This window comes from Neolamprologus multifasciatus, chromosome 3, assembly GCF_963576455.1.
Source record: "Neolamprologus multifasciatus chromosome 3, fNeoMul1.2, whole genome shotgun sequence".
NCBI lineage: Eukaryota > Metazoa > Chordata > Actinopteri > Cichliformes > Cichlidae > Neolamprologus > Neolamprologus multifasciatus.
In genome coordinates, this window is record NC_140441.1 from 12709134 (window position 1) to 12721217 (window position 12084).

Here is a 12084-nt window from a genome sequence, read left to right on the forward strand (position 1 = left end):
GATGTGTGTGCGTAACAGTTAAAGCACTATGTGCGTATCTCTATGTACGTGCCTTCCCGAAGGTCATAAAAGTCCATCTCCCTTCCAAACCGAAGTTATTTAGTTACAAACTTTGAGACTCCCACCCAGGCATGCCCTGAGGAATTTCCACTCAACATTAACCTCTCTTTGTCTCACTTTCACAGTTCAAACTGGGGGAGGGCCTCCTAGAAATCTACTCCTAAATTCCTGACACACTCAGGTCTTTATTACATCGAGGGCAGTGTCAGTGTCTCTACAATAATTCTACATTCTAACACATTTCTAAACTCTAAAATAGGCTACGCATATCTTCAAAACTTATATTATTAAAAGATTATACTGACTACTAAGTACAATTTTCTATTGACAGAAACAAAACTGAAAGTCTGAGGAAGCTAACTGTTAATGCCTCTGCACGCAGACCACACTGCAGCACACCCAACCGCATGCCCACACACACACACACACACACAAAATGGGAGGTGTCACCACAACCATGTATAAAAGAACTTTGATGAGCCGTATCTTCGTTTCTTCATTCATCAGCTTCATCACAGGTAAGTAACTCACTATATTATACCGACTTCACATTTTCCTATAAAGAAATTAAACGTTTTAGATTGAGTTGTAATTTGAGTTTTCCAATTGGGATTCTTTGTAAATCTGTAAAGTTGCACTTTTTAAAATTTAAAATGATAACTCCACTCTATAATGAAGATGTTCGTCTTTAGTTTGTAAACCTTCAATTCAACTCTTAACACTGTACGACTTTGACTTAGAGACAGTTACTCAGAAGAGTGATGGCGGCAGTGACTGTTTGCAGCACCACCAAAGGCTTGTTCCTCATGTTCACGCTGCTGTTTCTGGTTTCCCTTTCAAGTGCTCTGATAGACAAGGACCAGCTGGTAAATAGTTTTTTCTTAACCTTCAGTAATTTTGCGAGTCACCACAAACAAAGTTGCTGTTGTAATATTTTTTAGTGTAACCACTTGTATATGATTGATTTCAGAAACAATTCAAAGAAAACTATCAGATCATGAAACAACATCTGGACAAACTGAAGGTCAGTGCATGTTCAGAGAACTGCAATAAGAAACTCATGGATATATATGACCAAATATACCGTTACAACATAGTAAACTGCCTTCCTGTAATATGAAACTGTTAAATTTCCATCAGGCTCAGCGTGAGGAAGAGGTGAACTTCAATTCCGAACTGTTGAGTGAATACTTGAAGCTTATGGATCCGTTGATCGAAGTGATGAAGAGATCTATAAAAGATTCACCTGATGGTTTTTATGAAGAAGTCACACTTATGGAGAGCTATAAGAATTTAGTGGCGGTGATTAAGGTTGAAATTGACAGGAAGAATAAGAACTTGGGTGAGAAAATGGAGGAAACTGAAAAGGAACTGGGAGAGCTGAACAAACGGATTAAATGCATTGAGGAACACCGAGATGAATTGTAACTTCCATGCCAGTCATTTCATTTTTCTTTAACAATCTGTTGTATCTCTGGTGAGTTTCCATGTTATATAGTACAGCTTTGCTTAACTTCAGTTTAACTTTTATTTAGAGCTTTCCTTCTTCTTTACTGTCTGATATAAAAAAAAAAAAGATTTCACTATTGGCCACCATTGTCCACATGCTTATATGTGCTGATGACGACTGTTAAGAATACATTTCCAGTAGTTTTTCTGCCATTAATTAAATATAAATTGGAAACAAACATATAAACTGCAAACTGCCACACATTAAAGACATTTACCTACTACTACTATTGTTTCTTTTCCTCGGCAACATAATGATTAATTACCTGGTCACATTCTTGTAAAATGCAAGTATGCTGTTTATAATTGATGATGGTATTTATAATTTAATACAATAATAATAACTATTATTATTATTGTTAGTAGTAGTATGTCTGTGAAGGTTCTCAGTCATCCAGGTCATCGTAGTCAAAGGAGCTTGCAAAGAAAAGCGTCTGGACTTCTTTAAGTTGCTTGAAGACGTTTCACCTCTCATCCGAGAAGCTTCTTCAGTTCTAAGGTCAAATGGTGGAGAGTCCCAGATTTAAACCTAGTGGGAGTGTCCCCCCACAGAGGGACAAAAGGACCCCCTGGTGATCTTCTAATCGCCTGAGCCAAGGTGTGAAACTGGGTGTGGGTCCCAATCAGCCAAGGTTTCGGGTGAGCTCATTGTGAAACCTGGCCCCACCTTATCATGCGAATTCCTGCGGTCAGATGGCCCAGGATGTGAGTGGGCATTAGTAGTAGTAGTATTGCGAATGTTTGATCTTTTTTTTTTCATTTATTTGTATAGTGCTGCAGCATTCATATTTTTGCATTGAATTGGGTTAACCACATCTGTGTGTCACTGGCACAGACACCCTTGTTAAGAAAGCCTGATTACTGGTGCATGATGGTAACTGGAGAAACGCTTTCACTGTTTGTCCATAATGTACTTTCATAAGCATCATGCTGCATCTTACACCTTTACTAGTTTTGTCATGACTGTGTGCAGGCAGGCAGGGAGGAAGGACCCAAAATGCAGGACTCACTGAGGCAAAGTTGAACTCAAAATAAACAGCTTTATTGCAGGTTGCAGACTGAACAAAAGAGTGCAAGAGAGAAAGAAAAAAAAAACACGGCTCCCAATAAGGAGCCGGCTCGCGTCGTTCACTTCAAAGGCCCGGCTCTAAGAGCTGTTTCGTTCGTTTGGGCATTTGTTTACATACAGTTCTCTTTAAGTCCCACCATCCATCCATCCATTCATTTTGCTCCGCTTATCCGGGGCCGGGTCGCGGGGGCAGCAGCCCAAGTGGAGAAGCCTAGACCTCCCTGTCCCCAGCCACCTCCTCCAGCTTATCGGGGGGAACTCCAAGGCGTTCCCAGGCCAGCCGAGAGACATAATCTCTCCAGCGTGTCCTGGGACTGCCCCGGGACCTCCTCCCGGTGGGACATGCCCGGAAAACCTCAGTGACTGTTTGCAGCACCACCAAAGGCTTGTTCCTCATGTTCATGCTGCAGGACTGAACAGGCAGTACAAAGAGTGCAGGGAATAGTGCAATATACAGCGGTGACAGGGGCAAGGGCAAGACAGGAAAAAACACTCTCTCCTCTTCGGTCACACGCTGCTCGCTGCCAGCCAATCTCCAATCACTCACAATAAGAATCTTCTCAGGAAACACAGTGACAGATCCAGGAAATCTATGTAGAGGATACACATTAGCACAAGGAACCAGCAAGAGCTATCAACTATATTTGAGTCACACGACGATCCAGCGATGAGTAGCTGCCACCCTCTGGTTTAAACGTTGACAGCGATAATGAGGCACAGGTGTTTCCTCTTCACAGGTGTTTCCTCTTCACAGGTGCGTGGGCCGAGGGCGTGAACCTGCAACGAGTTCCACCCAGGCGAGAGAGGGGGAGAGAGAGAGAAACAAAAACACTACTGATCAGCTACCTGCTGATCCACCGGGGCGTGACTGAAGAAATCTGCAAAAGTTTTACCTGATGGTTTTCCTTGAATTGACACATTTATGGAAAACATTAAGAATTACGTGAAGGAAGGTAAGGCTAATATTGTCAATGAGAATGAGGAGTAGAGTGCTGCGTCTTTACTTACACTTTCACTAGTTTCCTGTAGTGACTCCTTCCAGACACTTCACTCTCAGTAGTCAGATCATCAGCAGAGTATGCACAGCCCAGGCTCTCCTTCCTGTGCTGAATCAAATCAGTCAGTTGGGCAGTACTTTTGGCTTGACAATGCTGTCATGGTCCTGGATTGCTGACCCAGTGTTTTGTGTTTTTTGGTCCTGTCAGTTATTTATTATTAAAGATTGCCCACATGTGTTCATTAAATATCCTTTACGTCAATTGGCCAATTACTTTTGGTCCCTTTAAAAAGAGGGTGAAAGATGTTAAGGAGCTGAAACTCCTAAACTCTTCATTCATGTCCATTATATAAGTATAATTTAAATATGTTTCAGTAAACATGTAAAAAAACAAACAACTTGTGACAATGTCCAATTATATATGACATAACTGTACATAGAGACTTTTCTGGAGGATCTTAAAGATGAGATGACAAGTTTTCGCCTTCATATTACAGCGTGGGGTATCCTATGGTTAAACTGGCCACTCACATAGGAGCTGTACAGGATCTTTTACGGTGACAGAAACTTTTGAGCATACAGAAAACGAATGACATTAGATGAATTAATAGCAAATCTGAACTCTATTTCTGTACTGTTTGTACAGCATTTTGAAACCTCGGGGCGACCGTGGCTCAGGGGGTTGGGAAGCGCATCTGGTTCGATCCCTGAGCACTCTGTCCTGGTCACTTCACCTACCGCCTACTGGTGTTGGCCAGAGGGGCCGATGGCGCGATATGGCAGCCTCGCTTCTGTCAGTCTGCCCCAGGGCAGCTGTGGCTACAACTGTAGCTGCCTCCACCAGTGTGTGAACGTGAGAGTGAATGAATCCTGTCAGTTCTTTATTATTAAAGATCATCAGGATGATTCTTGGGTTCTTTATTATTAAGTTTTTCAACTGTGTCTCCTGGGTGTCTCTATAGTCACCTTTTTATGTAATATATTGTCTCAGTCGCCCATTGCACTTTGTCGAGTTGTCTCTTGTTGTCTATGATCTTGTTCTCATGTGTTTTGGATTCTTTGGATTTCTGTACTGTTTGTACAGCATTTTGAAACCTTGGGGCGACCGTGGCTCACGGGGTTGGGAAGCGCATCTGTAACCGGAAGGTCGCCGGTTCGATCTTTGGGCACTCTGTCCTGGTCGTTGTGTCCTTGGGCAAGACACTTCACCCAAGGACACATTGTAGCTGTGGCCTACAACTGTAGCTTGCCTCCACCAGTGTGTGAATGAATAGTGGAATTATACAGCGCTTTGGGTGCCTTGAAAAGACAACACAAAAGCGCTATATAAATAAATGCAATCCATTACCTTAGCATATGAGCAAAAAAAAAAAACAACACATTAATTTATTAATGATGAATTATTGGAAGTCAAAGCTCTACAGCAGACACGTGGGAAATTGATGAACTTTACTGCTCATCACTGTATAGTTAAAGAACTGAAAAATGAAAGGATGCATTTGCAGCGGTGTAATATAATCCATGTATTTCATGTACCAAGGTACCCACACTCAGTCATAGAAACAAACAGGACCACATACACACAACGGTGAAGACAGTTACACAGACATGAGGCACAGAATGTGTCTTTATCCTGTCTTCCTTCTCTCACCCCAACCGGTCGCAGCAGATGGCCCCGCCCCTCCCTGAGCCTGGTTCTGCTGGAGGTTTCTTCCTGTTAAAAGGGAGTTTTTCCTTCCCACTGTCGCCAAAGTGCTTGCTCATAGGGGGTCATATGATTGTTGGGCTTTTCTCTGTATCTATGAAGCGCCTTGAGGCGACATTTGTTGTGATTTGGCGCTATATAAATAAAATTGAATTGAATTGAATTGAATAGAACACGTCACTTTGTTACATGTCTCCACAGCCAGGCTTTTAGCAGACAGTACGGCAACAGGATAATAACTTTTTAAATGTTTTATTACAAAACAACGTGACAAAACAATACACTTTATGTTAAAATCCACACTCACAACATGAGGTGATGGTGTCTTTGAGTCTATAAGGTCCATTCCTAGAGGCTGAAATGAATTTCATATCCTTTGAACGACTTCTGTCTCAGTGATGGTGAATCTGAGCAGTGACACAAAGCAGCATTCAGTTTCTCGCGTCTTCTCTGCAGCTACTTTTCCACAGTGACACAAGTCTGACGGACCTTGAACCCATCGGCCTCTGCGCATCCTCGACAGAGCAGAGAGGGACAGCCCCGTCACAGTCACTGCAGTCCACGTGAAGGCTCCTCAGTGAATTTATGGTTCTAAATCTCTGTCGGTGACGTTTCTCTGTTTGAGGCCCAGGACCGGTGCAGTCTGACCGGGCAGTCTATGGCTCAGCAGTCCTTTGGTGCCTTTGAACCCATCGAGTTTTGGGATTCAAGTGGTGTGTGTGAGAAAGAGAAGCACAGACAGCAAGAGAAAGAGAGACAGGCGGTGAGAGAGAAGTGCACTTTTCCTTTCCAGGAGAAGCAAATGAGAGCAAACAACAACAAAGGTTAAGGAGAAAGACAATATGGCTTTTCCATGTCTACAGATGTAGACGTTTCATCTTTGATTCTTTGTAATATTAGAATTATGTAATCGCTCAGTTTCAAGTCCATTATCACCTGTTCACACTGCTCATATTTACATTTATATGTACATCGGCAACAGCTCTCATCCTGAGTTACTCATTATAAGAAGTCTATACCAACACTGTCATATGATTTCTGTCCTGCAGCTCTCTCCGTGCATAACAGGTCTCTCTCACATGCTTGGACATAAATTTATATTTCTCATAAATCTCTCTCACGTCACAGCTCGTATTCAAAGGCATTTGGCAGTAGCCACTTTGCACTGATTCCAGTAGTTTTCAGGTTTTTTGGAGGATGCAAAATGGTATCGAACATTTTCATATCGAACTTTCTTCACACCTTGCCAGCGGTGCTGGTGATTTAAACATGGTAAAGCTGGAGATCTCCTCTTCTAGTCTTTTCATTCCTTCCCCCAACCCATCCCTCAGACCCTCCTCCACCTCTTCCCCCTCCCCCGACTCTCTCTCTCCCCCCTCAGACCTCACTCTCTCCCGCTCCCCCGTCCTTCTGTCCAGCATATCTGGTGATAGAAATTCAGGGCCAAGCCTCCTCGCGCTGCCGCTTGTGTTGCAGTTGGCGTACAGGGAATTCCCATGGCCGTTGCTGGAGTTGCTGCTTATCAGAGTGTCGCTGTAACTGTGCCCACCGTTTCCATGGTTGCTAAGGAGCGTGGTTGTTGTGGTCGAAGTCGCCGTCCCGTTTCGTTTTTCCGCCATCCGGAATCCATCCGAGAAAAGGCTGGAGCTGCTGGGGGATTGAGGAGTGGCCGAGGAACCCAGCAAGTCCCGCCCCTTTCCCGATGACAACGAATTATCTGGCAGGTTGCGGGCAATCCCACACCGCCGTTTCACAAAGAAGATAAGGACGGCGACAAAACTTAAAACTAGTAAGATGGCAAATATGTACAAGGCCAGGATATGACGACCTTCGGATGTTGATACTTTTTCGACACTGGGAGCTTCTAGTGTCAGGTAATAGGCTGCTCTGCGGCAAGGGGTGGGGTCTCTGACTGCCGGCCCCCCCTCCTAGATGAGAGAAATAGCACAGACAAAAAAAAAAGTCCTTATTTTCAAAAAAAAATAGCAAAAACAACAAAAAAAGACAAAAGAAAAGCAAACACAGCTCTGCTTCGTGGCTTCATACCTGGCACGTGCAGACATAGTTTCCCAGATTGTCGTCAGTGACAACCACCTCCAGGTCAGAGTTGTGCTGCCTGGTGTGTCTGTGCAGAGGATACTCCCAGCTACAGGGCCGAGGGGACAGCTGGACGCACTGCAACAAGAGGCGCAGGCCCCGGTACACTTGCAGGACTTGGGGCGACGGATTGCAGCGACCTGGAGCGGAGGGCGAGAACGGAGACGGCGAATAGCTGATTAACAACAGCCTTTTCACAATCACACAGGACAGCGACGATCACGTTATCTCAAATGAAAGTATAAACTTACCTTCTGCTACATTACACTTTTTTAAGGCAGCGTCGACCACATCACCGGGACCGGGCCTGCACACAAGGGCAAAATTATAACAGTTAATAAAAAAGTCATTTTAGCAGCTGAACTGACTTCAGCTTTTGTCTTTGGTGTAAAGTGTATTTTTATGAACACTTCTTGTAACTGTCCCTGATACAGTTAAAATAAAGTTGGTTATTTCATGTTTCTGTGATAGATTCATGCTTAATTTAGTTCATTTATTTACAAGATAAGATGATAAAAGTGTAACATTAATTAAAAAACATGTCTAAAATATGTGATTACAAAATATGGGTTCGTTAAATATGTAAAGTGCTGTAAAGTTTGTATGAGGTAAAGTTTGTAATTGTCACATGACCAGAGTTTGGTTGAGAGCGCAACCATGGCATTGTGGAGCTAGCATGGATACATGGCTACAGATGCATTTACAGCCTCAGCGTTAATGTTATTCTGCATGTGGTCCAAGAGGCGCACACTGGTTTCATGTATATTGTTTGTATAATGTTGCATACGTGTTCTACACTGGTAATGAGAGGACATTTTTGTGCATTTTTTCTGTTCTGCTTGCACAAGACTGTTTATGGACACTGATATGAGAGGCTGATAAGCTCAAAACATTTATGTTGTAAACTTTGTGTTTCTTCAGTTTTCACGGTGTCTGAAGACAATAAGAGTGAGAGAGAGAAATAAATTTCCGAAAACATCAGTATGATGCGTGGCCATTCTTTGTTGGACCCCTGTAGTTACACTTCTTACATATAGCTCAATTTTCTGTATTACATTTCCATTTTTTTCCCCTTAGGAAAACATTGGTACACGAAAGTACTGCTGGAATAAAAATGGGTCACTGTGGTATTTTATAACCTTATACAGCTGCTGCCTGCCTTTCATTTCCATTTTTCTGGAAAATTTCCAATTCATTGTGATATTCCTGTAGTACTCACTCTTCTGTTGTTTGCTTGCAGGCTTCCTCCTTTGTGCTCCACACACAGCCCAGTCCTCTGGCTTTGGCGCACACCTCACAGCTGCGATACAGAGCGCAGCCTTCAGCTTGGACACGAGCCAGAGACAGAGGGCTGCCCACCAGAGCGTGGCCCTGGAAACACGGAGAACAGTTGCAGAATCGCTGAGAAATGGAACGAAGCACGGCTGTGCTTATAGCATGTGTATGTGCACGTGCGCTCTACCTTGTGCAGTAATATATTGTTAACAGGTTCCTGTGATGTGAACAGAGGAGTCTCCTGCAGTAAGGTGACATTCTGGCCCACTACTGCCACCTGGTGGAGCTCCCCACAGTCTGCAACACATTTTTGTAATATTAATTTCTGTATTTTACATTTAAGTCACAACTTCTAATACAACTTTTATCAATTTTGCATTCAGGACCATTATCTTTATCTGTATCTTAGTTCAGCTTTAGGGAGCTGTCTCCATTAACTACAATTTTAAATGCACTACAATTTCCTTCTGTCGTCTCTATTGTCTGATCTCTCACCTGTTCCTAGATACAGCACTGCCGCCCTCCGCTCCTCGCTGCCGTCCTTCAGATTTACAGCCAGTTTGGTGTAACTGATTCCCTTTCGAACCAGCAGGGATGCTGCAGTCACACTGTTCTCCATCAGAGGGTGGTCTCTCACAAATGTCAGCACCTTGTCAGGAAGTTTTAGGGAGGACTCAAAGCCCTCAGCCTTTAATGCGCTGTTTAAACACTATTATAAAGAAAGGAAAGGGTGTGTCTTAGTAATTTATGGTAGTAAAGTCAAATAAAATGCATGCATGGTACATTTAAAGCTTGAACTTCCAGAGGGCTTCACAATATTTCATATGTGCCTCCTTTAAAATGTGAAGATATCATGTTTATAGAAAAAACTAAGGTATAAATTTAGCCTGGAATTTATTTTTCATCTATTATTTTTTAATATATACAGCTGAGAACTCTTGCAAAACCAAATGTTATAAAGTCTATACATCCGCCTCATCAGAGTTCATATTATAAATGCACTGGATGAAGATTTGTGGAACTAAAATCTGAGCAGAGGATTGAAAATCAGCAGGTACTTGAAATCATCTTGAATAGATGGCTAAAATTAACTGTACTTTTGAACATGTGTGCCACCCTGTTAAATATAACTGTTAAAATAAATATATGTACACCAAACATATTCACTAACTTCTCACAGATTAAAGGAACTGTGTTTTTAAGTGTTACTCTGACCTTTTGGGAAAAGGTCAGAGTATCTTTGGATCATATCCAGAAGGACACGTTGCTAATAAAAGAGAACAAACATCATTTAACCTCAGGCAGGATAAAAAAATGTTGGACCAAACAAGTTACGCCTTGGATCAAAGAAATGATTCCAAAACATCCACTAGAGAAATTCACATAATGTCTCCTCCTTTCTGAACTTTAAAAAGGTTGTTAAGTGTAAACCAAGCATTATTTCGATTGTAAAATCTTCTACAACAACCATAAATCATCAGTGATGTTTGCGGGCTGCCATATTTAGATTCAGGAAAGCAGCGTAAATGTGAAAGTACAGTTTAATACCTGGCCAGGCCGCGGTGAGGGGATCGGCTCGTGATTGATCCAGTTGTCGCAGCTTTTCTTCAGCTCTTTAAACGGACCATCCAACACTTTGCTGATGTCAGACAGGCTGAAAACACACACGGCCGACAGGTCTACTTGCTCCCTGTGAGAAAGGAAAAAAAATGTTTAGCATGATGCTAAGTATGGAAGGAAAAAGTTCATTTTTGAAAAAGAGTAAAATCACATCTTTTTTTTGGAAAATAAGCATGAAGCTACAGCAAGTAAACAGCTTCGTGCTTATTTATACTTTTTATATCATGCAATTGAAAACTGTGAATGAGCCTGTATTGCACCATATCCACTGATAGATCATCTATATTTGACTACAACAGCAAGAAACTACATTTCCAGTGTTACAACATCTCGTATAGCCAAGGCTCTGCTCTGGCCTCTTGCCCCTGGTTACTCTTTGGCTTACCACTGGGAGGTGAACAGTCCATAGAAGTGTGTGCTGCTGGGGTCGCCTGGAATATGTTGCATGGTGAAAACATCAGTTAGGACGTTATATCGCTGGCCGCTGGGCTTGTCCTCGCACACCAGCTGAGCCTTGAGAAAGGTGGTCCAACGTCGCTGCAGAGTCTTCATCCCTCCCACATCAGACTGAACAGACAGAGTTCATCTTAACAGGGATTCAATCATATATAGGGATCAATGATTAACTCAAGACAGTGGGTTACCTTGCAGACCCGGGCCACCCTGGGTACTTTGACTTTGGTGTAGAAGTCATATTCTTTGGCCACCTCGTTAAAGAAGAAGTAGATTTTGTCATCGTCTCCTGTCGGGTTTCCCTCGGACTGCTCTATGAAAGCGGAGCTGACAAATTCTGGGTCTGAGAGAAAAAACACCCGCAGACACACAGTTCTAAGTATCCTTGTGGGAAAGTGTGGGGTCAGCATGTGTGACTGTGGGCAAACGTGTCTCTTACCGCTGAGCCAGTTGATGGATCGTTCAGTTCGGATGCGCTCCTGCTCAGGGCCCGTTGCCCGGGAGATGTCGAAGAGTGTTCCCAGGAAGTTGCTGGTAGCTGCTGTGTAAAGGAGACCATCTAAAAGGCAAAAACAATGAGAGAAAGGACAGCATTTGTTTTATATAAAGATATCAGGAGAGCTTAAAAACAGTTTAAAAGTTTCATTTTGACCAGGAAACTTAATCAGTCAATCACACACAGTGGTACTTACCTGCCATAATAGCTGTGTAATGCTGACTAGGCTCAAAAGGACACTTTCCCTTCCCTGACTCCATCCTCACCACTCCATCAACTTCTTCCAGAGTAAAGGTAGTGGCATTCTGCAGAGAACAGAAACAAAGGACTTATATTTCCTAATTAATTACGGGCTTTTCTGTCTGATCTCGTACAGATTGCTTTTTGGCAACTTACACTGCTTCATTCATAATTCATTCATTATGATCTCCTGTGCTTAAAAGGCTTAGTACTATGCAAAAAAAAAAAAAAAATGCAATATCATGACATGTTCAGACACCCACAAAAAGAATCAAGTATCTCTTTAATCTTGCTTTTGCACTCCACAGTTGCTATTGAAACGTTGGTGTATTTCCAAGTCTGTGAATGAATGCGTTCCCCAATTTAGCCTCTTCTTTAAAGGTATAATACTGTCAACAGATATTCAAGGTGCAACTGCAGTATATTATGATGCATCACAATAATGAGGTTTATTTTTATTTCACAATTCAGTCATGATCAAATGATTGTGTCATGTCCTCTCTCTCTCTTTTTCTAGAATCATCTGTTTTCACATCAGTTAAATTTTAATTTGTGGATTTTGT

The 12084-nt window shown here is 42.4% G+C and overlaps 2 protein-coding genes across 3 annotated transcripts in view; one reads left to right on the forward strand and one right to left on the reverse strand.

Annotated features, from left to right (window-relative positions):
• Window positions 1–12084, reverse strand: part of sema4f (sema domain, immunoglobulin domain (Ig), transmembrane domain (TM) and short cytoplasmic domain, (semaphorin) 4F) — an 80837-nt gene that overhangs the window by 11360 nt on the left and 57393 nt on the right. Inside the window, exons 5-15 of the mRNA XM_085155438.1 lie at window positions 11478–11586; window positions 11225–11344; window positions 10977–11128; window positions 10718–10899; window positions 10261–10402; window positions 9208–9421; window positions 8900–9009; window positions 8657–8808; window positions 7689–7744; window positions 7387–7577; window positions 4293–7268 (exon numbers count right to left, since the gene is read on the reverse strand). Coding sequence (XP_085011564.1) covers window positions 6561–7268; window positions 7387–7577; window positions 7689–7744; window positions 8657–8808; window positions 8900–9009; window positions 9208–9421; window positions 10261–10402; window positions 10718–10899; window positions 10977–11128; window positions 11225–11344; window positions 11478–11586 — 2136 coding nt within the window. The 3' untranslated portion in view covers window positions 4293–6560. The remainder of the gene's footprint in view (window positions 1–4292; window positions 7269–7386; window positions 7578–7688; window positions 7745–8656; window positions 8809–8899; window positions 9010–9207; window positions 9422–10260; window positions 10403–10717; window positions 10900–10976; window positions 11129–11224; window positions 11345–11477; window positions 11587–12084) is intronic.
• On the forward strand, window positions 399–1793 carry LOC146521659 (uncharacterized). 2 transcript variants are annotated; one of them, XM_085155446.1, is made up of 4 exons: window positions 399–582; window positions 803–926; window positions 1031–1084; window positions 1201–1793. In XM_085155446.1, the coding sequence occupies exons 1-4, from the start codon at window positions 497–499 to the stop codon at window positions 1486–1488; spliced, it is 552 nt and encodes a 183-aa protein (XP_085011572.1). In that variant the 5' UTR covers window positions 399–496; the 3' UTR covers window positions 1489–1793. The 2 variants fall into 2 exon arrangements, with proteins under 2 accessions (XP_085011572.1, XP_085011573.1); XM_085155447.1 differs by lacking the exon at window positions 399–582 and having other exon boundaries at window positions 710–926.

Excerpts from the sequence above, each read along its gene's own strand:
- LOC146521659 (XM_085155446.1), top strand. The coding sequence starts at position 497 with ATGGGAGGTGTCACCACAACCATGTATAAAAGAACTTTGATGAGCCGT. Across the intron at positions 583-802 it reads ATCAGCTTCATCACAGGTAA|ACAGTTACTCAGAAGAGTGA; the intron begins GTAACTCACTAT and ends TTTGACTTAGAG. Across the intron at positions 927-1,030 it reads TGATAGACAAGGACCAGCTG|AAACAATTCAAAGAAAACTA; the intron begins GTAAATAGTTTT and ends GATTGATTTCAG.